The sequence below is a fragment of the Aspergillus karnatakaensis genome (genome assembly GCF_047715665.1).
Source record: "Aspergillus karnatakaensis strain CBS 102800 unplaced genomic scaffold BJY04scaffold_13, whole genome shotgun sequence".
NCBI lineage: Eukaryota > Fungi > Ascomycota > Eurotiomycetes > Eurotiales > Aspergillaceae > Aspergillus > Aspergillus karnatakaensis.
In genome coordinates this window covers 187,164-211,111 of record NW_027395725.1, presented here as the reverse complement: position 1 = coordinate 211,111, position 23,948 = coordinate 187,164, and the positions used below count along the sequence as shown (strand labels likewise).

Genomic DNA, 23,948 nt, shown 5'->3' with positions numbered 1-23,948 from the left:
GATAACTAACTAGGAAAGGAACTGACGAGAAATCCCGTCGAAGGGTAAAGTAAAGTGAAAGAAAATTTATTGAGAGGAAACCACTAAAGTAAAGTAAAGTAAGATAGGACTGGATTGAATTGGATTCGATTCGATTTGATTAAAAAAAACACACAACAATAGAAGACTTGCGCGCACACATACAAAACCAGGTACAACTGTTTGAAAGAAAACTAGGACGAAAGGGAAATAAATGAGATGAAATACAAACAGCAGTAGAAGGCGGAGGAGAGTATAGAAGGCGGAGGAGAGTATCGAGATTCACATCAGGGGTACCATATACCATACCATATTCCATACTCCATAGACAGGATAGGTATCGGCGCCAGAACTTATCGTACCGGGTCAACCAAAGATTTTTTGCCATGCCATACCATGTACATAAGTAGCGAGTGGACGTACTACTGTGGTGTAGAGAAATAGAGGGCGGGAGAAAGGGGGAAGAGATGCCTGCTAGCTAGCTTTCTTAAGCCGCAGCTTCAGCCGTCTCCTTTTCCTTTTCCTGCTCCTCTGGTTTCGCCTCCTCGGCTGCTTTTTCCTCTGCGTCCTCTGATGCCTCGGGGGCGGGCTCGGAGGCCTCCTTTGCAGATTCTCCCTTCGCCGGGGCTGGTGTCTCCTCGGTCTTCTCTTCCACGTCGGGCATGGGGGTATCCTGATCTGGAGTGTCGAGCTTGGTCTCGTCTTCCTTCTCGGACTTGGAGTGGACGCCGTTGGCCTTGGGTTTGTCGGACTTTTTCTTCTCCTTGTCAGCGGCGGGAGTTGAGCGGTCGGTGTCCATGACATTGGTCCACTTGGAAAGGATATCAAGGGCACGCTTGCGGAAGTTGAATTCCTCGTCGCGGGGGATGTTGGGAAGCTTGATGATCATTTTAAGAACCTTGTGGATCTTGGTTTCGCGGATGATGGAGACCTCTAGGTCTTTGATTTTCTCGAGCTTAGCGAAGAGAGTGGACATCTGAGACATCTCTTCCTCCTTAGGTGGGTTGTCGCGGGAAATGAAGCCCTTCTGCAGACGATGGCGGACGAAAAGAACTAGACAAGAAGTTAGCCATGCGCCTGTACTAAGAATGGTGCTTTATACCTTCTTTCTCCCTCTTCTTCTTGACTTCTTCGAGGTTCACCTGGGGCTCAGGCTCCTTGGATTCGGGGCGAGATTCATCGCTTTCTTCACTGGCCGCAGCCTTTCCTTTCTTGCTGGTGCTCTGCTTGGCCTTGCTGGCGGATGCCTTCTTCTCAGTTGGAGTCTTTGGGGTTGTGAGCTTCAACTTGGTACCGGTCTTGGGTGTCTTGGCAGGCTAGAGCATCATGTTAGCATCTGCTTCACGATCGATAGACTGATGATTTCTGACCTTCTCATCGGCCTCAGCCTCAGTATCCTTCTTCCTCTTCTTCGAGCTCTTAGGCTTTGTGTTCTCCTCTTCAACGTCGTCCATGTCGACATCATCGTGAATCTCCATGCTCTTGCGCTTGTTCTTCTTAGCATCCTTTTCGGCCTTGGCCGCGGCTTTCGCAGCAGCCTGGGACTCTCGCTCCTCTTCCTCCTGCTCGAGGGCGCGTTGATGGTCTGCGAGCAAGTCCTTGTAGTGCTGAAGATCATGATCTTCGGCAGCAACATGGTAAGCAGCAACAAGCGCCTTCGTTTTGCCCTTCTCTGAAACTTCCTTGCACGAGGCGGGGTCGAGGGGTGCTAGGTCGGTGTTAGGGATCCAGGCGCTATTGCAAAGTTAGCTTGACAATGAAACGGGATGTAAGAATGGATGCACGCACAATTCGTTTGTCTGAAGGAACATAACAGGGAAGGTTCGCTCAGCCACACGCTTGCCGCCCTCGGCGTAATCTTCTCTGTAAGTGCCATCAGGCCGAGCCGCGGTCACTGGACGCGATTCGAGCAGAGTGGTGGGAAGAATCTCCTCGTCACAGATGATGGCAGGCCAGGGAGGAAAGCTGCGAAGTCGCGCGAGGTAGTAATCGCCAGCCTTGGCGTCCAAGTGTGTGATGCGACTCACAGACTTCTTGCGGTTGAGCTTAGATTTGGTGTCTCCGCCCGTGGACTTGCGCTTCGATGATGACTTTTTGCTCGAAGACGGTGTTCCGTTGGCCTCCGGCGCGGCGGTGGGTTGGGGCTTCGCAGGGGCAGCGGCACCCTCATCGGATTTTTTCACGTCGGCGGACTCAGCAGATGTGTCTGCCTTGTCAGTAGGCGCGTTGGATGATTCCTTCTTGTCCTCTTCGGCGGTTGTGGTATCTAATGGGATAAAAGAATCAGATTAGCCAGGTTGCTTGACAGAGGTACCAACACAGAACACGCAGCCGTCATGGGGCATCGGCAGACAGGAGACCAAAAGCAAGCTTAGAATGCACTTACCGGCAGGCTTCTCCTCCGCGCCATTGGCGTTCTGCTCGGTGCTCTCCTTGGTGGGCTCTGGCGCCGATTCCTCAGCACCAGCTTTGAGCTCCGCAGGAGCGCGCTCAACAGGCGCCTCACCAGCATCGGTGGCAGGAGCCGGGGCGGTAGCGTTGGCTTCAGCCATGGTTCGCAGCGAAGCTCAGCAATGAAATCAAAAAGCAGAGAGTGTCCTGGTGGATAAGTCTCAAGCCAAGGCCTTGCTGTGGTAGATGGTGAAAGGTCGAGGTGTTTTCGGTGGGAGAGAAAGTGGTGGAGAAGGTCGCGACGCCGGGAGGCGGGAAGTCGACAACGCGTTGCACTGGGGGAAAAGGGACGCTCGCAGCCCGTAAATGACGCAACGATCGAGCACAGCAACAGCACAAATTTATCAACGCAGGAGACGAGTCCTTTTGTTCTCAAGATCTGACGCTCGATGCGCGATAGATTAGATGATTCTCTGCTGAGAAGTTAGCCGGCAATTCCTAGACAGGGATACGATCGCGCACTCACGCGGCGAAGCCGGTGGCAACCGCGCCGAGGAAGCAACAACGACGGTGGTGTAATTGTTATTCTGATAGAGATGTATGTAGAAACTAGAGTCGGATGAAAGTAGGATAGGATCTGAGCGATGGCACTGTTGTCAAGAGCACGTTTTGACGCGGACGCTGGACGGCAGCTGATCCTCCAGCCGCCTCAGAATGCGGAGAAGCTACACAGCAAGGCCAGGTAGTCAGTACCACTGATCCGATGAGAAGAATGAAGTTGTTGATCTTGCTCTGAGGTTTCGTACTGGTAGATTGATGCGGTCTGAAAGATCAATTAAGCTATTCGCGACTTCCAGACGCGTAAGGTTTTATACGCGTCGAGAACCGACAAAGCTGAAAGAGAGTCGTGATGAAATACTTTTCGTTCAACCGATATCTGCGAAGTATGATTAGAGAAGGTGACTCTCTGGAACTAGGAAGATGGTCGCATACCTATCGCTATAGCAAAGCGCGAAAGTATGTAAGAACCTGGCCTGAGCGGGAGCAAAGAGAGCGGTTATACCGTACCCCGCGATGGCGAGAGACACCGGAACTATCACAAGTCACAGATATTAGGTATGTAGCTATTAATGAGTCTTTAGCTTGAGAAACGCTCTGATGCGAAGTCGATGCCTGTGTTAAAAATGACGGAGGTCTCCATACAGCGGCCGGATCCTGAGAATCGGTGGGAAATGTAAGCAACTTCCAACCACCAACATCCTCACTGTTGTTTGTCGTCCAGCCATGATGCTCATTCATTGAAAAGGTGCTTCTCAGATTTATGTAGAGAGCTAAATTTTAAGAGCTCCAAAAGATGTGTGTTGTATAAAATGTGAATTGATTGCTAAATAGGGTACATTGCGACATCATCTGGAGCTTCATGCACCAGTCGCAAATAAAGTCGCAGGCTCAGATAAAGACAGCAAGCCTTACTCTGTTAGAGTAAAACGAATTACTTTAATTTTGATGAAAGCTAGATAGGGGGCAATATTGATTTCACAGGCCCTTTGCCCACAAAGGTTCGTGCAATAAGTATGTACGATACCGAGCAAGTGACGCCAAAGGTTATTATCATATTAGTATTCTCAAGCAGTCACTAATCATACAGATTCTCTGCTAAAGATAGGGAAAAGAGAAACTCGAAGGATATGTGCTAGGTTGGGAGGAATGGTTTGTGGTGATAAAGTAACAATCATGGCAGCAAAGTGGAGGGTATCTTGAAAAACAACACAATGTCAAGGCCTTTTCAATGGGCCACATATATTTATGGAAAGGGAGGATAGTCTGCCGTTTCTCCAACGGACCGCCCGCCGCTATCCAATGTTTCTGGCATCTCTGCCGGCTCTGGTTTATGTATCCGGACGACCCAGAGAAAGTAATCTTCTACAGGCAGGAGATTCAGCAGGATGCCGTTGAACTTCCAGCCAAGAGTGCACACCAACGCACCGGCAACGGCGTCAAGAATGAAATGATTCGCGGTTGCTATAATTGCGACGAGAATTATGGCAGGATAGGCGAAGCCAAGAAACAGACAGAGCAGACGACGCCATGCTGGGATACGGAGCCCGAAGCGGCCGATACGGAGTCTGTTGGATACGCGATGGTGGGCCGGTAGAGGAATTGTCATGATGGTGAGACCAATCATCAGAGAATACCCAAAATGTAGCGAGGGCATTGCAGCTGAAGAGCGGTTGCTGTCAGTACCCGCTGGCATGTTGTCAGGGCCAAGGCTACTTACCATATTGATTGCAAAAGCGGTTCTCGGTCCAAACACTTCCAGCGCCTTTGGCTCCATGCACGGTATCCACGAACCCAAAGCTGCGCGCCAGCTTGCCTTCCGGCCCTTCTACATTCTCGTCACTCAAGAGACGAGGTGGCATGCAAGGCCACAAAGTAAAAACAACGAATGCGAGAAGGTTGCACACGGCCATAGTTCGCCGACGAGCCTGGTATAGAAGCGGCCCAGCAGGCGAACCACTCATCACACCTCGAGGCTTGCCTGCTTGGGACTCATCAAACCGGTTCCTAGTGATAGTGTAATAATATAGCCAAACCAAGAATGCAATGGTGCCAGGAATATGAATGAAGGAATAGATCCAGTTAGTCCATGTCATGAGCAGAGGGTGTCGAAGGAAGAACTGCTGTATGGAAACCTCCCAGAACAATTCGAGAGCCTGTTCGATCCGAACAAGCTGCAACGCGTGTTTCCTCGCGACGTCGACGGTCCCTTCTTGTAGAGTTACGGCTGTGAATGCTCTTCCTAGCTGGTAGGTCTACACGCGCGAAGTTAGTTTTTCCCGCGCAAAGCTGACCCAAGGACAGAGAGAACCTTACCCAGTACACCAACGCCCAGTACCAGCATTCAGCCAGGAACGGCAACTTCTGTAGCAAGCGGCTGAGGAAACGATCCTGAAAGACTACAGTATTTGGAGAAATAACGTTGCACGTCCATGAGAGAAGCCCGATCCGTCGTGACCTCCAGGCGTCAAGACCGAAGCTCGAGTTTGACGGAGACGAAGATCGACTTTCCAGGAAACCATCTTTGGAGGTCGGAGTGGAGAGACCCGACTTGAAAGAGTCAGGAGAGCTTCCCCGGTGACGAGAAGGGGAGTTGTACCGCAAACGAGACCCTGAGGGAAACGAGCCGGCCGAGCGATTGATCCAAGTGCCGCCAAAGAGAAGTACAATAACCACCAAGGGCTCCAAAAATGCGCCTGCGCCCATGATGCAGAATTGAGAACTTCCACCCAGTCGAAGATTGCTCGAGCGACCTTGGAAAGGAGGGTGTGAACCGAATCAAATAAGGAGGGACGTGGGAGTTGGACGTAGCATCACCCCGGGGACAAACATACGGGAGTGGTTGCGAGTTGTACACCTCAGCGCCTAAGCACCCCTCGCTAGAGCCGCCGGCACTGTTGATAAAGTTAAAGTTGATGAAGGCAGAAGGCTAGAAGTTGAGTGATGCCCGATGAGATGGTTATCAAGGTACGTGGAAGCTGGACAGCTGGTTCCTTCTTTTTATGTGGCCAGGAGCCAGGTGCAGGTGGGAGGGGAAGGATACCCAAAATATGGTCAGCCTACAGAGGCCCGGTCGGTCTACTTCATTCATTCTCTCCCATGGTTACAAGCGTTCTCGTAGTGGAGCCAGCTTGAAAGGCTCGTGTGATGAACAAACGAGCACCAACAGCCGGATGATCCGGAAGATTGGAAATGGGCCTGTCATTGCTGATAGATCCTGGCGGCCGCCTATTAAAAGTTGGCAAAGCCCTGTAAGGCCTGCACCAGGTACTGTATAACAGACTATAACTGGGTAAGAAAGGCTAAGGTGTACGAGCTGTACTGGAGCGGGGGGCGCCATGCCGCATTTTGCTCTCCTCCTTAGTGTGCTGAAACGATGGCGTACTCTGAGAGGTTTCTTCTACCAGAGAGGTGGATGCCACCATCTTAGATCTCATCCCCTAGAAAACCTGTTGACTGAATTTGCTTCAGTGTGCAACACTGGAGTTGTATTCCGGAGTACTCTGGAGTCTGGCTCCAGTGCTTTGTTGAAATCCTGAATCCTGATTCATGCGGGTGGAGTTCGTACGGTCCCCACAAGGCTGGTAAGGCAGATACATTTACCGGCAGTGCTCACTGCTCATTGATGATTGCTGTGCCTTGAGGTTTGCTGGCAACATTCAAAGAGCATAGCGTACCCCGCGACCTCGGGATAGTAGCAGAAAGAGAGACCAGATAATCTCATAATCCCTCTTCTATCGCAGCGATCGACGAACATCTCGATCCCACCACTCCGCTCGTTTTCCAGTTCAGTGTTCAGTGTTCACTGTTCGGAGGTTGTTTCTTTGTCTCGCAGCTGCTTACTTGGAGGGTATTTATTCGGCATCATCTTTTACTCCAATAGTATGCAAAGCTCAGCGCTGATCACCATGGTAGATGAGTTGAATCGGCTTGGCCTTCTCAAGGACGATCCTTGGTCACGCGAGCGACTGGTGGTCATGCCAACAAGTACCGATAACTTTAGGATCTCGACGCAGCTTCCAAACTCTGGAAGGTCTGTGCATACGGAGTATCTGGCAGACAAAGAGCTCAGGCAAAGGAGTTGCGTCTCTCACCTAAAGAAACCTTAAGATTTCCAATCCGCCTGGGAGGTATTCAACATGTCGCGTGACTGACGTCCCCTATATAAAATAAAACTACCTAGTTCTACTACAGGTGAGGCTTGCTGAGTCTCTCAATTGCCGCAAACCTCAACATCCAACAGCATCAGAGCTCTACAGTGTCAAGCATTTTTCTTGTCATCCTACATACTCCGGGGTAGTAGAGGGATCAAGACAGTTTGGTTGGAAAAGGAATCCACATAAGCTCCTTTGTATGGCTTTACCGTACCTTACAATACAGATCTGCCCCATTCCCGCCGGCTCCGGAAGCTAAAGCCTCCCCGAACATCCGAAGCCGATCTCCAATTTTATGCAATTGCATAAATCCACTGCTCTAACAACATACTTACTTAGGTAGGTAGGTACCATTCACCCCCGTCTACGGAATCTCAGTTATTCGACCGTCAACCTCAAACTCTTCGAGGATATGTTGCGCACCTGCACCGCAGTCCAGCTTTAGAAGTCTTATATTGCTCTCAGATGCTAAGATGTAGCTCCAGTCCAGGCACGTATGCTTCCATGACATCATACTCATAAGTTTCGCCATCTTGACTTCATCTAGTCAGTTCTCCGTACAGAGTATGGAGAGAGGTAAATCTCAGGAGCAAAAAGCTTCCGAGTCATCTGTTAGGAACTGATGATGCACGTATGATGAAGCACGTTTTTCGCTACCTTAGGTACCTACAGAGCATAACTACCTACCTTATCAGATCAATTGCTCCATTGTATACGCCCTTCTCAATTCATACTTGCAAACTACAAATCTTCGAAATCCTACCACCCTCACTATACCACTTCTAGCACCTTTTCACCCAAGCTTTAATCACACTTGTAATTTTAAATTCCCACGTGCCAAGTAACCAGCATGCTTTCCCCTGTGGCTCGGACCGCCGCACTCTCGTCCAGAAAGGCTCTAGGCTCGGTAGCTCAAGGCGCTGCTGCACCTACAGTATGGAGCAAAAGCTTGTCTACGACTGCGCCAGCCTCGAAGAAAGTTACCACTCTGCTTCAGGATAGAACGAAGGGATTTGGGTTTGCACGGTCAAATCCGCGGCCAAAGAAGCCTAGGACGAAGGGGGTGACTGAGATCAGAGGGCCTTACTATACGGTATGTGCCATACTTAGTATCAATATCTAGTTTTGGTCACTGATCCACTGCTCTGGATGTAGGTGATGGGCAAGAGATATCTAGCTGATGTACTTGAGACGTAAGTGCTGTCGTATCCAAGTTGATAGTGAACTTAATTCTGATATACCAACCACAGGATGGGCACACATGTCGACGGACTCAAGTTTGCCGGAGGCTCGTTCTCCCTCTTTCCTGAGAAGCAACTAAAGGAGCTACTTGACCTTGCGCATGAACACGACGTCTATGTCTCAACAGTGCGTGCGAGCACCATCACCTCTATCCGCTGGTTATCCACTAACTCAAGCTGAACAGGGTGGATGGGCTGAACACCTCCTCACACACCCAGACCCCAACGCAGTCTTCGACAAATACCTCACGAAATGCAAAGATCTCGGGTTTGACATACACCCAATCTCACGATCAGACCAACCCTAACCCACTCCTAGATTCGACGTCATCGAACTATCCTCCGGCTTCCTCTCGATCCCGGAAGATGACTGGCTCCGCCTCGTGGACAAAGTCCACTCCTACGGTTTAAAAGCCAAACCTGAACTAGGCATTCAGTTCGGCGCAGGCGGCGACACCTCAGCCGCTGACCTCGAGTCCCTCGGCACATCTGATCCTGGGAAACTAGTGAACCTAGGCAAGAAATTTCTGGATGCCGGTGTGGAGCGATTGATGATTGAATCGGAGGGGATTACGGAGAATGTGAAGTCGTGGAGGACAGATGTCGTGTCGACGATTATGAAGGAGCTCCCGGCCGAGCGCGTTATGTTTGAGGCGGCGGATCCCCAGGTCTATACTTGGTATATCAGGGAGTTTGGGATTGATGTTAACCTGTTTGTGGATCATAGTCAGATTGTGCAGCTTTCGGGGTTGCGACATGGGATTTGGGGGACGGCGGATACGTTTGGGAGGCTTATTTCTTTTCGGCCGGAGTAATGGCTGCTGAAAGCTCATAGTGAGTGCTTGGACTGTACAGATGTGCTGCATCTATAGCCAAACTGAACAGCATTACCGAACATCTCTTCCAGGAGTGTGGCATGTATATAAATAGTGCCTGAGGTGTCGGTTGTCGATCCCTTCAGCCTCAGGCAGCAACAGAATCCCGATAACTTCAAGCAGTCTGGGGAAGATGCCGAAGCTCCGAACCACATCAAGCTTCAAATTGTATCTCCTCCCCTACTAAAACAGTAACGACACATATTGTACGCTGTCAAAGCTACCTTCAGCGAGAAATGTCAAGCTGCGCAGCTCATGGGTAGCCCAGTTGGCTTTCATTAACCTCCGCTCGTCGCCGCACCACTTCCCCGCGTTGACCGCTGCCCGCACACTTTTCCCACCCAAAATAAGCCGATTCCACGTCTGAATAATATATTACGCGGTAGCGCAATATGCCTCGAGCGAGCACAGCTCCTAGCGCCCGACTCCGCTGCAGGCGGGCATGCGACAGCTGCAAGCGCCGGAAACAAAAGTGCAATGGAGAGCAGCCATGTACGATCTGCGTGCAGCGTCGCAAGGAGTCCGAATGCCACTTCTCCGATAAGCCAGCCCGACTACTCAGACCCAGCAATGATCCGAAGGAGGCGATGCTGCTCAGCGAACACCTGGTGCCGACACCGCAACGGCAAACGGCCATGGACCACCTGCTCAACTCGCTCGAGGATCCAAGCGCAAGTCTGGAACAGCAGGTTACGGATGATAAAGATGGGGCGGCGCCGGTGCCGAAGGTTGCGCGGTTGCTTAGGGATGGGCAGGGGAAGTTTATGTACATTGGGGATTCTGCGAGTTTGTCGTTCTTGCAGAGTGTGAGGCGCATTGTGAGCTTGTCGATTGGAAGGTGTGAGTTTACGGAGGATACGTCGAGGCATTCGATGCTTGAGGCTTTTCAGAGTAGCTCGACTACGCAGACGGGTCCGTTGATTGACCCTCCGAGTGATGATGAGGCGCAGCGGCTGGCTCGACAGTATGTTCTTGCGACGAGTCCGTTGCTAGACCTGTTTGATCTCGAAGAGTTCCACCCGCGGCTCTCGAACTGGATCGGGAACCCATCGGGGGACGAGGATACAGTCAGCTCGATATTCTACTTGGTTCTCGCAATCGGGGCACAGGTATCAGATACAAATCAGACTCTCGCGGAGCAATATTTTGTCAGCGGCCGGCAACTGGCGTTTTCAGCATTCACCGAGACACCCAGTCTATATACCATCCAGTCCTATGTCCTCATATCCATGTATATGCTTGGCGCATGCCGCCGAAATGGCGCCTTCATGAACCTAGGCATCGCTCTACGCGCAGCATACGCAGTAGGCATCCATCGCAAAGACGCAAACTCCCTCTTCACTGCGCGAGAACGACGAGCTCGAGAGCGCGTATGGAAAAGCCTCCGCATGATGGACCTCTTTCTCAGCGCATCCCTGGGCCGGCCCCCCGCAACCTCTGACTTCGACTACGACCTCCGCGAGGACGAAATCCGGCGCGGCTCAAACATCCCACAAGAGCAAATCTCCACCACAGTCGTCTCCCTCTGCCGCATCTTCGAGCGCGTCCTCACAGAAGTCTACATGCGCCAAGTCGTCTCCATAACCGTCGCAGAAAACATCTCAAACCAACATCGAACCTGGGTTCGAACCCTCCCAACCTTCCTCCAAATGCAAACTGAGCGACTGGAAACGAAATCTCTCGAAGAAAGCCTCGCTGCCGCACACGTCTTTGGCTCTTACTACTGGTCCATCATCCTCCTCACCCGCCCCTTCCTCATCTTCTGGGTCTCGCAATACGTCCGCAATAAAAGAGACACCTCTACCGCCCCTGAAATCCGAAATAGTACCGGCAACGGCACATCCCGCCTCTCCCTCTTCGCAGACGCCTGCGTCTACTCCGCCATCCGCAACCTCAACATCATCGAGGGCTTATCCCGCTACTCCAACCTCCCCCGCAGACTCCCCTTCCTAATCAACTCCGTCTTCAACTCCGCCGTCGTCCTCGGCGCAGCCTTCTTCGCAGATTACGATAACCTCCTCCCGCTAGAAGAGGGCCTCAACAAGGCAGAGAAATTCCTCGAGCTGTTCGTGCCTCACGATCCACATTCCTGCCGCTACATCCAGATTATCAAGTACCTCCGTGCCGCAGTTGAGGAGTACGTAACGAGACGGAATAAGAATTGGATGGAGAGACGGAGCAGGCAGGTCGATATGCTTTTCGGACAGGTTGGGCCCGGCCCTGCTAGTGATATGCCCACACCAGCAGGAACTGTCGGTGTGGATAGGGTATCTGCCCGTCCACAGGGACTGGGGGAATCAAGCATTCGAACCCCGCAGGTGTCGCCGGGGAAACTCCCGACTGCAGCAGCTGAAACCGCACTACTAGCGTCCCTTACCCCTACAAATCAACCTGACCTCACCCTCGCCCCCGCCCCTCAAGACACCAGCATCTGGGACGCTCTATGTGGCGGAGCCTCGGCAGCAAACCCCGGTGCTCTCCCCTACGACTCTGCAATCTCCACGCTCACCACAACCGGGATCCCTATCGGCTTTTCACCCGGTGGAACCATACCCTCGGGGATGAGGGCTGATCCTGGCGGGGGTGGCCAGACACCGCTCTCTGATATGATTTTGTCGGATAATGGGCTGCTGTATATGGCTGAGGATTTACCGGTTTTTGGGCTTTGGGATGATGTTCAAGAAAGCCTATAAGCGTGATGTGGAACGAATTGCAGTTATGGGTTATGATGATGGATTTTCTTGTATAAATTGGGTTCAGCGTATACGGTACGGTACATAGCTGGCGTCAGTGGCCATGTTTTTGTATATTAGACTGGTTTTTTCTCTCAGAGAAGAGAGAATGTAAGAGAGGATGTGAAATGTCACCTCTCCTCCCAATTAACTCTCTTGAAGTGTAGTAGCTTTAAGCTAAAAATCCAATACCAATGTCACCTCGGAGTCCATAAATCTATGAACTGCCGACGGCAGCATGAAACATTCTAGGTCCGTTCCTCCGGATTCGCATCTCACGATACTTCCTCAATAGAGCCTGGACACTATTCTCAATCAAACACGCCTTTGGTGCGGGAGGAGTATTCAGTATGGAATGGTACCAGTCTTCGTATCCATACTCGGCCTTAAGTAAAATAGCAAAGGTCTTATTCCCATTGAGCTGGAGCTCGGATTGCTGCTCCATATTTGGTAATTCGAGGGTCTTGAATAGGCGGGTAGCAATGTGCTCGTTAGGGCACCAGACGATGAATTCGTTGCTCGTAGTCTTCAATTCAACCTTACATTCGTCTTTGGTGTCTATGCGGAGCCCGTTGGGCATCTTCTCGGCCATTAGGAGCATTTTACTGTACTGCCTTCTGTGACGATAGTGGGTGGACCGGAGACTTTGGGTTTTGGGGGGCGGGTAGGTGTATTCGAGGAGGAGTTGTGTCTTGCTTGGGGTGGAGAGTTGGATCCTCAGTCTCGGAGACAGTTGTCATGGTGAGTATGATCCCTCGCCTGAATGGCATGTGTCAGTACTCATCAAATAGATGCAGTAGATGCAGCGCGTACCGGGTGTTTGCCAACTATGATGACAACAGTGTATAAAGTGGGTTGAATCTCAGCTCATGCTAGCAACACCACAAGACAAGGCTCTGGCGCCGAGCTGAGACGCGCGGTAAAACCTGCCGATGGAATATCGACTTCCCCTCTCGCATCAACACTTACTCTTCCATGGTAGCAACAATGCAAGACATTCCATCAGACGCTAATGTATGGAAGAAAGTCCTCTATCTCCACCGAGAAGGCTTCATGGATCTGGTGACACGGCGACGCCCTCACCTTCCTCCCTGGACCTATACGCTGCTAGGTCGTCTAACTGGTCACGAAAGCAGCCATTGACGGACGGCGACTATGGCTACCGTATCAACTTTGCCGATGTCCACCGAATGTATCTGCGATTCCTCCAAGCAAAACTGATTGACCGCACGGTGAGCCTTCAGTTCAAACCTGAGGGCTTCCTGTCCGACAATAATATGGGAGACCTGGGATGCGTCCTCAGACAGTATAGTGCGCCTGTCAGAGCCGACCTGGTCAATCGCAACCTACTAACGTGATAAATGATCGATTTCCACAGTCCAAGCCGTCCGAGACCTAGAATGCATGGCCAAATACTCCGGCCACTGGAACGATCCCTTCGTTGCCTCCGCAGAGCGTTCTCACGAGGAGCACCTTCTCTCCGACGCCATGCTCCGAGCCTCCAAAACAGCGAGTGATTTCAGTGACAAGTTCAAAGACAATGCAATACCCACGGGGCCTTGGGAAGACGGAGACTGGGGCGGTGGAACTACCCTGGGTACAACGCGAGCTGCAATACGCAAGAGGGCACTATGGTCGAAGATTGCAGGGGCCTTGCTAGGTGGTACCTTCTTGATTGGGCCGATGTGGCTCCTTGCGCTCGAACGGGATCTACACCTGCAGCTCGGTCTTACCACAGGCTGTGTACTGGCTTTTGGGACTCTTATGGCCTGGTATTTGAATACTGTTGAGGCCGTTTTTGCTTCCTCTATAGCCTACGCCGCTGTTCTTATGGTTTTCATCGGTGCTATGATGCAGGAGAATGGAAATGCCTAGCATCTCTTGATTGCGTAAGTGTGCTTCCGGATACTCAACGTGGTGGGCTATTATTCAGGGACTGGCCATCTTCCTAGTACCTAAGGCTGGTTCTTTGGCCCTCAGAATCAACCCTGGGGTTTGAATGGACTTTCCTCGAGTATCACGGCATGATGAATCTACTAAACTCGAGCCCATGCTATACTCTCAGAGACCCGGGGTCTCTCTAGCTCTCTCATCTAAATGGGCGCCTGTTCATTGTCCTTGCGAGCCTTCTAGTCGACACCCTCATTTCTCTAGGCTAACGATCCTCATCAAGAATTGGAAGGACCAGGTTCGATCAGTGTTCGAAAGCCCAAGCATAATAAGCCTACTCCTACGTCAGGTCGGATCGCTGTTCCTATGGGGCCGTTGCATGAGGGGCTCTGACTGTATGTCGTTGCAATGCATCGTGCCTGTGTCCCATCCGAGCGGCCCAAGCCCTTCATGAAAGGACCAACCAAGCTCTCCAATAAGTCAATCACAATGAATGCGAGAGCCCATTCTCACCAAGAACCTTCGAAACCAAATGGGCTAGCACCCGTATCTGCCTATCGAGTCTCTTCATTGCCCCAAGCGCCTGGCTCGTATAACTGCACGGACCACGATACTCAGCCTCGCGGGGCACACCGCGTAGCCTCATGCCCACAAATTGTTAAATACTTCTGAGGCTCCTATATCCTCGAGTCGCGAAAGTGATGAGCACAATACTATATGTCCAGACCCCACAGCCCTAACCATGGCCATTGCCCGGGCCATCGCAGCCACCGTCCGCTTCGTCTGCCACATACCCCTCGGCATGTGGAGTAATAGCGGAAGTGCAGACCTTTACTTCTTTCGAGAACATGCAGATGTTCTGCTGAAGCCGCCGTTAGGCGAAACAATTCTTGCCGGCGAGAGAATTGCTGGGAGAATGGTAGCCCGCTCCCCAAAGCCGTATTGAGTTTCGTACTGCGATGAGTTGAGCTGAGCTAACTGTTTGTGAAAACATAAGGGCACGGCGGCGTTTTTCTGGAACTTCTTCATGTGGCTTCCTATGTTTGCGTGCCCGGAGAAACTACTCTTCTTTGTCGGGATCGTCGATGCTGCGATTACGGTATCCATAATCGTGGCTTCGGCGATCCAGGCAGGGTACTATGGCATGACGGAGGGGGAGTGCGAGAGAATTCCACCGCCGCTGGATGCAGTCGTGACGGATCGCAAGTTGATGCTCTTGCAGAGGTTGCAGAGTATTGAGCCGGATAAGCCGCTGTATGCGGAGACGGTGTGCAAGGGTCTGCAATTCAAGTACTATATGGGCGTTGCAATTGTGTGAGTCCTTCTTCCTTTACCCATGTCTACACTCTATAAGGGTCAGTGTAGGGCTACTAACATCTATCAGGATACTTTATGGTATCATGTCGACTTCAAGCATAGGGTTCGGTGCGGCAGCATGGTACGAAGACCGCGTTCGTTCCAGGCGCTGGGCTAGACTCCCGGAACCAAGTGTAAGAGATGTGATATCCGAGATTGTGCTTCTTCCTCTACACGCACTGAGCGGTGCTCTGAGTGGGGTAGCTATGCTACTGCCACACTCTGCGAAGCAGAAGCTCACCTCCGTCTGGCACTCAACCAACCAACGGACCATTGACATAAGTATATCAGCGGCGACAGTAGCCACAAGTTTATACCAGAAGCTACATAAAACTATGTCCTCGTGGTATATTCAGACAGTGCCTTTCAAGGATACCAACAGTCCCAAGACACCCCTTATAAAAGCCCTGGGAACCCCTCTCATCCTGATAAACATCGCCCAGCATCTACATCACACTGACGCCGTCAACTTAGCTCTGGCTTCAAAAGCCGTCCATAAAGCACTGCAGCCACCGACTACCACTTCAACCCCAGGTTCTAGATTCCTCACATCCCCAGGCCCCGGTACACTCGACAGTGAACCCGAACCCAAAACCGAGGAAGAAGAGCACCTTCTTCCCAAAGCAACCCCCCAAGCCGAAAAACAACTCTTACCCTCAGCATCATCATCACCATCAGCGTCTGAGTATCTCCGCTCCCTAACCTGCACCGGAACCAAAAAGCTCGAATGCTGGGGCTGCGGACTGCAGATATGCAAGGTACGTAAACCAACCACATGCACTTTATTGACCCCCCGTCCTCTGTACCCATTCACAAAAACCCACAGAGACGCAAAATGCTAATCAACAACCATCAGACCTGCTCCGCAAAATCCTGGACCCGCAACCCGCCCATATCCCACCACATAACCCTCTGCAGCCCCCGCTGCGCATCATGTGCCCAAACCCAAATTAGGAACCACGGGCACGGGCCCTGTATATGTTCTGTCACTGATGGCCGGAATGCAGATCGTGCAAGGGAGATCTTCCTGGCTGATTTGTATGAGGATCGAACTGTTTGTAGTAAATGCGGGTTTTGTTTGTTGAATCGCGAGGTTATGGATCGGAGGGCGGAGTATGGGAGGGAGATTTATCGGAGGGAGATGTTGGTCAGGGGTGTTGTTTGCGGGGGGTGTGGAGTAGCGTTGGATCTCAAGAGTAGGGGTTTGGGGGAGGTTTGGTGGGTTTGTGCTGGTGGGGAGGATGGGAAGGGGTGTGGGAGCGTCTGTGAGGGATGTGAGTGTGAGTGTTTGATTCTCGGGGATAGGAAGGGTGGAATGGAGAAGAAGGAGCGGGAGGAGGGGGTTAGCTATGTGGGAGATGGATGGTCTTGGTCATGGCCAGGGTTATGAGACAGACCGAGAGGAAGAGGGAGAGGAACAGATACCGCTCATGCCGAGGGCATCAGCTAAATAGCAAGTCTATCGTGGCGATAGTCAACGGTTGGAGGGTGAGTTTAGGGCTCCGCATCCATCGTCGCATCATGTTACTCGACAGAAACCCCACTTTGATAGTGAATTCTATACACACTCTACCTCTTACAACTCAAGAGCAAGTTTAGCTTGGTTAGACAGTCGATGAAGTCTCGGATAAAACTACCAACCAGCCAACTAGCTATGAAAGTGTAGCATAAGCTTAAGATAGTTACATAACAACAGGCAAACCAATAAATAAAGCAACACCAGCCAGAACAGGTCAGGAACAAACAAACAAACAGCAAATGGGGATAATAAGAATATAAATTAAGAACAGGCGAAGAAAAAAGGACAATGCTGGGTTTGCATAGTAGAGCACAGAGCACAGAGGAGTATCAGACTCTCACAGGCCACACCAACAAGGGTCAAAAACAGGGCACATGAGTCAGAGTGGATATGGAAAGCGTTAGCGTTGAGGGTTCTTCCAAAATTACGTGCATATAGGTGACTGATCGGATCGGATCAGTCTAGTCCCGTCCAATTCAATCCAGAGGGGTAGAAGAAGTAAGACCAAGGGGTAACAAGCTGGGCAAATAGCAAGAGCAAGGAAAGGGGATATCGAAGTCTAGTTCGCTGAAGCTGCATCTGCATCCTGGGGGTTTTTGCGACGTGCGACGTGAGGGGTAAATGATGGGAGAGTTGAGATCAGGTCATGCGTAGATCGCTGCATGTATCATAGTGCTTATGTGGAGACGGAAGAATAAGGACAGGACATGCTTGCAATCCCGCCAGCAGAATGAGCAAAAGAAAAGTAAGTATAAATGTATAATGGAAAGGTCATGTGCTGCGAGGTTGGAGATCCTATGTACACGTCTGCTCTCTCTAGAAGCCGAAGGGGTTGGTGGGTGCTGTGGCTGATTAGTAGACTGATATGGCCAAAGAAGTGGACAGGGACTTACTGGCTTGGGCAAGGTTGGCCTTCATTCCTGTTGGCTGGGGAGCGAGCTTCTTGGGGGCTTCGGGTTTCACACCGAATCGGATGGGAGGGGCAGGACCGGTCTTCTGGGGCTGCAATGGCGTGATGGTGTGTTGCTGGGGAATAGGTGGGATTGGGGGTGGAGATGGCGAATAAGCCAGAGAACCTGAGCCGTTCAGGCCCGTAGGTTGAGGCTGAAGTGCTGGAGGGAGCATAGAGTTGATGCCTGTTGCCATGGGCTGTTGAGGAGGGGGTTGGAAGCCGCCGAAGCTGGTGGGCTGGGGCGCAAGGCCTTGGAATCCGGTCTGTTGCTGTTGGATTCCAAATTGAGACTGAGGCTGAAAGCCAGTAGGCTGTGGCATCAGTCCGTTCTGGAATTGGTTTCCATTTTGGAACTGATTCTGGCCCATGAATCCTGTGGGCTGTGGCTGCTGGAATTGGGGCTGGAAGCGTTGCTGGTTCAATTCAGCCAAGCTCTGCCCCGGAGGCGCCAATTGAGGGCCCTGCTGAGGCAGACCAGTAAGCTGGGGCTGTAGTTGAGGTAGGCCAAATGGTGGCTGCTGAGGCATGTTCTGGGGTGCAGAGAGTGGTCGCTGAGGCGGAGGCGGGAGAAGTGAGTTCTGACCAACGACCTGGGGAGCCTGTGGACGCTGCCTAGGTTGCTGAAAGCCGGTTTGCTGAGGGCTGAACCCTTGGAGCCCGGTCTGCATAGGCTGTTGTTGCCCAGCCTGGCCCAGTTGAGCAAAGAAGCCAGGGGATGCCCCGGGCTGTTGCGGTTGTGGCTGCTGAGGCACAGGAAGCGCTGTTTGCTGGACTTGGATGGGCTGCGCCACAGGTGGTGTTTGAGTAGGAGCGGGGGCTGGAGCGGGAGCCGGCGCAGGAGTCGGCTGAAGAGGAGCTTGAAGTAGGGAGAGGTCTGCCATTGCGCCGGCGAGCGGCTGCTGAGTCGGGGGCTGGCTAGTGGCAGGGGGCGCTGCGGCAGGCGTTGCAGCGGGAGGAGGTGAAGCGGCTGTCGGAGCTGGCTGTTGCTTGGGGGCCTTTACTTCCCATGCATCATCATCGAATCCCTTTTGGACTGGTTTCTCGGCGACGGCAGCTGGTGGAGGAGTGCTACTGGTGGCAGGCTCCGCCGGCTTGGCCGCGTCCTTTTGCTCAAATACCTTCGGATCAACCACATCGTTTGTTTGGACAGCTGGAGCTGGCCGGCCTTTGCGCGTATTATTCTGCAGCATGCCACCAGGGCCGGAAAAGAGGCCACCGGCCTCGCCATTGCTAATGACCTCCTCCCCGCCAAAGCTCACGTTACGCAGCTTTGACTTTCCACCAGTACGTCCGAACAGTCCGTCCAAGTGGCGCATCACCCGGAGAATATCACCCTCCTTCAAGCCCAAGGTACGTAGGGTCTCAGCTGAGATATCGGGGAGAATGCCCTCATCCATGGAGTCTTTGTGGAAGTTTTGGGCGTACCGCTCACACTGATGAGGACCAACACCAGCCTTGAGGAAGAAGTCAAACCAGTCATAGTCGGACTGCTGGAATCCAGCGCCAGACTTTCCTTCGGTCGAAGACCGACTCTTTTCTGCAGCCTCAGCTTTCAAGTGAGATCGGCGCCGAATGTCGGCTAGAGGTTTGTCTTCGTCCAAAGACTTTCCGGTGACCTTTTCAACATACTCCAAGTCATCATAGGACATTTTCGGGATGGGAACTGCAATTTTGATGCCGTTGGTCTTGTGTAGATGGATTTTACCATCCTGCAAGCCAATGAATTGGGCCTCCACGGTGAATGCCTTTGATCTGTCAACCCACGTCCTCACCTTGGCCGGATCGGGCTCTGCGTAATCGTCAGTAGAATTCGGTAACATAAATAAGACGTGCACTTACTGGATTTTTGGCTACTCTTGCTGTCTTTCTTACGGTGCTATAAGACGGTTAGCAAGCATTGTCAGTCAATGGGCGTTGGTTACAATACCGTAGGGCTGCGCGGCGCTGACTCGGCTATAGACTGTTGTGCAGCTTCTTTGGCCTTACGAGCCTCCTCAATCCTATTTATCTCGACGGCTGACAATCCGGACTCGACGGTGTTTGGAGCAGAAGGACTCGTAACAAATCCGGTCACTTCAACGTAGCTGCTCGGGACTACACCCTCTTTTCCGTTTTTGATCCGCCGGACCATCCACCACTCCTCAGACTTGGTGTCATCCAGGATAACCACCTCATCGCCCACGGCAACCGTCACTTCGTCGTCACCTTGTGCCATGAAATCATATTGGATAGTTCCCTTCTTTTGAGAACCACCTCCACCAGTTCCAGCGGCAATAACCTCTCGCAAGCCTTCTGCGCGATAGGCGCCAGAAATTTCACCTAGGGCCGCGGCGATCTCTCGCGCCGTATCCTTGGCTCCGGCATGGAAGTCCACGTTCTTGCTTGGACGAACGAGGTCAATAAAAATGTGCTTTCCCTCCATTGAATAGTGCGAGAGCTTGTCAACAGTCCATTCCTGTACATCTCCGTCGTCTTCAGGCGAGATAAAGATAGTTCCTGCGGCAATGTTGATTCCTAGCGTCGTAGGCATCTTCTTCCTTTTACCCATGACTTCCACCATTTCATTAATATTATAGATATGATAGCCAGATGGAGATCGCGGGGTCCTCCCAACCCGAATGTCGGGGGGTGATTCCCTTGGACCGCCATCAATTTCTCGGACCGATGCATACTGACGGTGAGGAACCGGGGATTGCGCGGGCGACGGCGAGTCAAGATGTACAGGAGAAGATATCTGCTCTGAAGGGGGCCTCCGAGGCAACCGGGGTGGCGGAGGTGAGGGTTCGCGGTAATCCACCTCTGGCTCGGATGGGCGCGCGGGTTGCGGAGGAGGGATATCTCTGGGCGTGTCTTGGGGAGCATTCTGCGCTCGTAACATATTCGCTATCGCAGCAGCGGCAGGGTTGTTTTCAGCGGCGCCAATCGGAGAGCTCGGAACGGACGTGCTGGCTTCCTCCACGGGTGCCTGCGGTCGCTGCGGGAGAGGGGGTGAAGCAGCAGGTATAGAAGGAGATTCCGGGGACGCTGGAATTGGAGCGGGAGCCGCATTGGGTGCAGAGGCTTCAAGAATGTCGATATAATTTGACGGAGCGAATCCGAAATCTGTATTGACTCCAACCAATGTCCAGTCCGGATCGGAGGTGTCGTACACCACTAAGCTCGCATCCTCCGAAAACGATACCTCTTCATCTGTCTGGCGAGTATAATCGTAGAGTGCTTTCGCCGTATGCGTCGGTCTGGCCTATAAGTGAGTAATGTGCTGTTAGTCTCCCGTGGTGATAGCAAAAACGTCATCGCTTCTGACAGCCCCTGAAGGGTAGGACGATGGCCAGGAACCCTCCCGTGAGACACGAAATCGCCGTTACATATGACCCTTCAATGTGCTAACTTTGACAAAACTAGGAATTGCGTCCTTACCTCCTCCACATAGTTGTTCGGCACTAAACCCTCAGGCTCATCCTCATCATCCCGGTCAGCCTTCTTTTTGGCCTTCCACCAGTCATCTTCGGCGCTCTTCTCGAGAATACAAAGCAAGTCTCCCTCGCGAAGCTCTAATTCGCCCTGCGCCTGTGGTTTGTAGTCGTAGATGGCAGTATAAACACCGATAAACCCCATGGTGGGCGCCGGTCAACCGAACGACAGGCCGCGTGTGCTAATCGGGGAGGCTGGAAGAGGCGGAATGGAAGTGGTCGGGCTGCGGCGGCAGCGTGAGAGAAGGGTCGAGACGACTATCTGTCGAGATTGTAGTGAGACAGGTCGTGGGGGAGGGAGTGGGAAGTTGTTGGTGGGTGGTTGATGGGAGGTAAATGAACGGTCGGGGGAATCGACGTCTTAATGGTGGTGGTAGAGGCAGACAGAGAGTGGGCTGGCCTTGGCAAGCTCCCAACTCATGGATCAGGCTGGAACGGAGCAAATCCGGGGTAGAAGAACACCCTCAACAATGAAGTATACTTTCAAGAAGAAGACACGAATTAACTCCCTGCCGTGGACTCTAGGAAGAAGACCGAGAGAAGCGCCGATCGTTGGGGCTGAGGGGGGTAATTGCGTACCTCAGCACAGTCCATCCAGAGAGCACTATGGGATTCGACGCCTTACGCTTGGGAGCCGTTCGAGTCCACATTGGCCTTGAAATGATGCAATGTCCCTGCATTGGTCTGTTTTATCATGGAATTCTTGGAAGTATACTGTTGTACTATTGAACTATATGCATTGACGTTTAAACTAGGTCCATGATGCAGGGAGCAGCACGTTCTCTTGTCCTGACAGAAGTCTATCTGCACTACACTCCAGGCGATAATGGATGCAGCGACATGCCAAATCGTTAATTCATATACAGAACTACCCAAGTATTTACAGTTCATCTTTGAAGGTCTCTTCGCTTCCTGTCTCCGCCTGCCCTTTCTCAGCCTCTTCTTCCTTGACGTCCTCCTCCGGCGCCTTCCATTCTTGACGGTCAGGATTCTTCTCAATCTTCCGGGGGACCTCCTTTTCTTCACTGACGCCCTGTTCTGTCTTCTCAGCTTTTTCAGCTTCGTCCTCCTCCTGGTCCTTCACTGCTTGGAGGAGTGGTTGACCTCCGGCGGGTGTAACCCATTGCAGAGTCCAGTCCTCTCCCTCTGCCCATTTATCCAGTTTCTGCTTGAGGGTCTCGAAATTCTCCCCTTCAAGGTCGTACTTCTTCAAATCCGTGGTGAACAGTTTGACTTCGCCCTTCTCGCGAGCCGCAATCACTTCCACCTTCTTTTCGCCGATCGTGGCTATTCGCCCCTTTTCAATCACTCTTCCCTCGGTGCCAACCAGTCGTTTAGCCCCAACTTCGATTCCCCCAATGATTGGGTACTCGGAAGTCTCCGCTGACTCAACGAGCTTTTGGGAGAGATGGTACTCGTGCATTGCTTGCCAGTCAAAGACCTCCTCTGGTGTGAGTATCTCACGGCACTCTATCGTATGAACGTCATCCTGTGGTGGTGGAAGAAACGCTACATCGTTGCAAAGACGAGGGGTGTAGATGAGCATCAGGTAAGAGCATGTATGGAGTTCCTTGATCCAAGCGATGCGATCTGTCGAGTGCGGGTTGCAGTGGAACTGTACCTCAATCCTCCTGTTCTTCCCTGTGAGATCACATCGATCGCCACCCTCGAGATGCTGGACCAAGTATCGGGATCCGCCCATAGTTTGTAACTCTGCCAGATCGGTAGGTATCTTTCCGGGTTTCGCATCGTTATCATCTTCTTCCTGCCCATCTTCGCGCGGAAATTTCCCAAGCACGAACGAGTGAGTCGTGTGATCCTCCATCGGCGGATAGTTTGGTATTCCACCACCGGACGACAGCGCGTGGAACTGCTTGACCTGGTTCATGTAGCAGAAAGAGTACGACCACCACCCAGAGATGTAGTAGAGACATCTGCCCTCCATTTCACTGAGGAGCTCTAGGCCACGGTCCGTTGCCCGCGCGAGTTCCTTGCGCTCCTCATCCTCGTTGACTTCTTCCTTTGTCCGGTTGTTGTCGCTATCCTCCACCACCGGGATCTGACATAGGTATCGCTGCCCTTCGAGGATCAGCTCTTCATATGATAAGTTGGCTTCACCTTCTGGTGATCCGTCGCGTATCGGGTCGTGGGATTCATCCTGCAACGGGGTTTGGTCATAATTTTCCCGCTTGTCGGCCACTGGGCTGCTGAAAGCGACTTCGTCTAATAAGGCGCGAGCCTGTGAGTCTAAAACAAAGCCATCCGGAAATTGAAGCCGATACTACGCAACGTATAGTTAGCGAGAGCACTGGTTCAATCGTAACAGGTCAATTCACCTGAGGAAAAGCTAGGATATCATCAAGGATATTGAATTTTCTATTCCCTTTCGCCCAGACTCCAGAGCTCGCGCATGAAAGCACGAGCAAGGACGCTACTATACTCGATTGTCTTCTCATTTGGAGGGTGGGTGTTGTTCTTGATCGGGGAGACGTGGCCGGATTACCCGCGGTGGGGGTGGCCGTTTCGAAGGTAATATTTATCGCAGAAGGAAGAGGATTTGAGACACGAGTAATTGGGTCAAATCTAGCTATATGAGGGCGAAGAGGAGCGCAGCCAAGATGTGGTGTTGATGACAGCTGTGAAGATGATCTTATCAGCACGTGCCTCTATCTTGTCCGCATCTACTCCGGTATAACGCTGGCAGCCGGAATATTCAGGCACACATGATCCTCAGTCGTAGTACAGCTTACAACCACAGAAGCTCTCTCTTAGCCTTCGATCAAGGCTCTCAA

At 52.0% G+C, this 23,948-nt stretch overlaps 7 protein-coding genes across 7 annotated transcripts; 3 read left to right on the top strand and 4 right to left on the bottom strand.

Annotated features, from left to right (window-relative positions):
* Positions 1–505: 505 nt before the first annotated feature.
* BJY04DRAFT_216030 (PWWP domain protein) lies at positions 506–2,570 on the bottom strand (the record flags this gene model as incomplete). The annotated part of the gene is made up of 5 exons (XM_073715620.1): positions 506–1,071; positions 1,121–1,334; positions 1,389–1,752; positions 1,807–2,284; positions 2,405–2,570. 5 exons carry the CDS (start codon positions 2,568–2,570, stop codon positions 506–508), a joined length of 1,788 nt encoding a protein of 595 aa, XP_073573492.1.
* Positions 2,571–4,002: 1,432 nt separating this feature from the next.
* Positions 4,003–5,980, bottom strand: BJY04DRAFT_22767 (phosphatase PAP2 family protein). The gene is made up of 3 exons (XM_073718684.1): positions 5,284–5,980; positions 4,688–5,222; positions 4,003–4,629 (listed from the first exon to the last, which is right to left on the bottom strand). The coding sequence occupies exons 1-3, from the start codon at positions 5,671–5,673 to the stop codon at positions 4,214–4,216; spliced, it is 1,341 nt and encodes a 446-aa protein (XP_073573491.1). The 5' UTR covers positions 5,674–5,980; the 3' UTR covers positions 4,003–4,213.
* A 1,991-nt stretch (positions 5,981–7,971) lies between these two features.
* Positions 7,972–11,930, top strand: BJY04DRAFT_226387 (uncharacterized protein; the record flags this gene model as incomplete). Its single annotated transcript, XM_073718404.1, has 7 exons — positions 7,972–8,214; positions 8,277–8,314; positions 8,372–8,489; positions 8,548–8,630; positions 8,682–9,173; positions 9,270–9,273; positions 9,624–11,930. The coding sequence occupies 7 exons, from the start codon at positions 7,972–7,974 to the stop codon at positions 11,928–11,930; spliced, it is 3,285 nt and encodes a 1,094-aa protein (XP_073573490.1).
* Positions 11,931–12,956: 1,026 nt separating this feature from the next.
* Positions 12,957–13,844, top strand: BJY04DRAFT_216025 (uncharacterized protein; the record flags this gene model as incomplete). The annotated part of the gene is made up of 3 exons (XM_073715619.1): positions 12,957–13,031; positions 13,103–13,280; positions 13,348–13,844. 3 exons carry the CDS (start codon positions 12,957–12,959, stop codon positions 13,842–13,844), a joined length of 750 nt encoding a protein of 249 aa, XP_073573489.1.
* Positions 13,845–15,071: 1,227 nt separating this feature from the next.
* Positions 15,072–16,790, top strand: BJY04DRAFT_184098 (uncharacterized protein). Its single transcript, XM_073710562.1, has 3 exons — positions 15,072–15,173; positions 15,244–15,973; positions 16,072–16,790. The coding sequence occupies exons 1-3, from the start codon at positions 15,157–15,159 to the stop codon at positions 16,603–16,605; spliced, it is 1,281 nt and encodes a 426-aa protein (XP_073573488.1). The 5' UTR covers positions 15,072–15,156; the 3' UTR covers positions 16,606–16,790.
* Positions 16,791–16,813: 23 nt separating this feature from the next.
* On the bottom strand, positions 16,814–21,484 carry BJY04DRAFT_22721 (cytoskeletal protein-binding protein SLA1). The gene is made up of 5 exons (XM_073718584.1): positions 21,104–21,484; positions 19,614–20,927; positions 19,526–19,562; positions 17,628–19,475; positions 16,814–17,576 (listed from the first exon to the last, which is right to left on the bottom strand). Exons 1-5 carry the CDS (start codon positions 21,299–21,301, stop codon positions 17,551–17,553), a joined length of 3,423 nt encoding a protein of 1,140 aa, XP_073573487.1. The 5' UTR covers positions 21,302–21,484; the 3' UTR covers positions 16,814–17,550.
* Positions 21,485–21,963: 479 nt separating this feature from the next.
* On the bottom strand, positions 21,964–23,744 carry BJY04DRAFT_184093 (PRKCSH domain-containing protein). Its single transcript, XM_073710561.1, has 2 exons — positions 23,493–23,744; positions 21,964–23,437 (listed from the first exon to the last, which is right to left on the bottom strand). The coding sequence occupies exons 1-2, from the start codon at positions 23,610–23,612 to the stop codon at positions 22,037–22,039; spliced, it is 1,521 nt and encodes a 506-aa protein (XP_073573486.1). The 5' UTR covers positions 23,613–23,744; the 3' UTR covers positions 21,964–22,036.
* Positions 23,745–23,948: the final 204 nt, after the last annotated feature.

Excerpts from the sequence above, each read along its gene's own strand:
- BJY04DRAFT_22721 (XM_073718584.1), bottom strand. The coding sequence starts at position 21,301 with ATGGGGTTTATCGGTGTTTATACTGCCATCTACGACTACAAACCACAG. Across the intron at positions 20,928-21,103 it reads CGAACAACTATGTGGAGGAG|GCCAGACCGACGCATACGGC; the intron begins GTAAGGACGCAA and ends ACTCACTTATAG. Across the intron at positions 19,476-19,525 it reads CAAGAGTAGCCAAAAATCCA|AGCCCGATCCGGCCAAGGTG; the intron begins GTAAGTGCACGT and ends ACGATTACGCAG.
- BJY04DRAFT_22767 (XM_073718684.1), bottom strand. The coding sequence starts at position 5,673 with ATGGGCGCAGGCGCATTTTTGGAGCCCTTGGTGGTTATTGTACTTCTC. Across the intron at positions 5,223-5,283 it reads ACTGGGCGTTGGTGTACTGG|ACCTACCAGCTAGGAAGAGC; the intron begins GTAAGGTTCTCT and ends TCGCGCGTGTAG. Across the intron at positions 4,630-4,687 it reads CCGCTTTTGCAATCAATATG|CTGCAATGCCCTCGCTACAT; the intron begins GTAAGTAGCCTT and ends ACCGCTCTTCAG.
- BJY04DRAFT_184098 (XM_073710562.1), top strand. Across the intron at positions 15,974-16,071 it reads GCGGACTGCAGATATGCAAG|ACCTGCTCCGCAAAATCCTG; the intron begins GTACGTAAACCA and ends AACAACCATCAG.
- BJY04DRAFT_184093 (XM_073710561.1), bottom strand. The coding sequence starts at position 23,612 with ATGAGAAGACAATCGAGTATAGTAGCGTCCTTGCTCGTGCTTTCATGC. Across the intron at positions 23,438-23,492 it reads ATATCCTAGCTTTTCCTCAG|TATCGGCTTCAATTTCCGGA; the intron begins GTGAATTGACCT and ends TACGTTGCGTAG.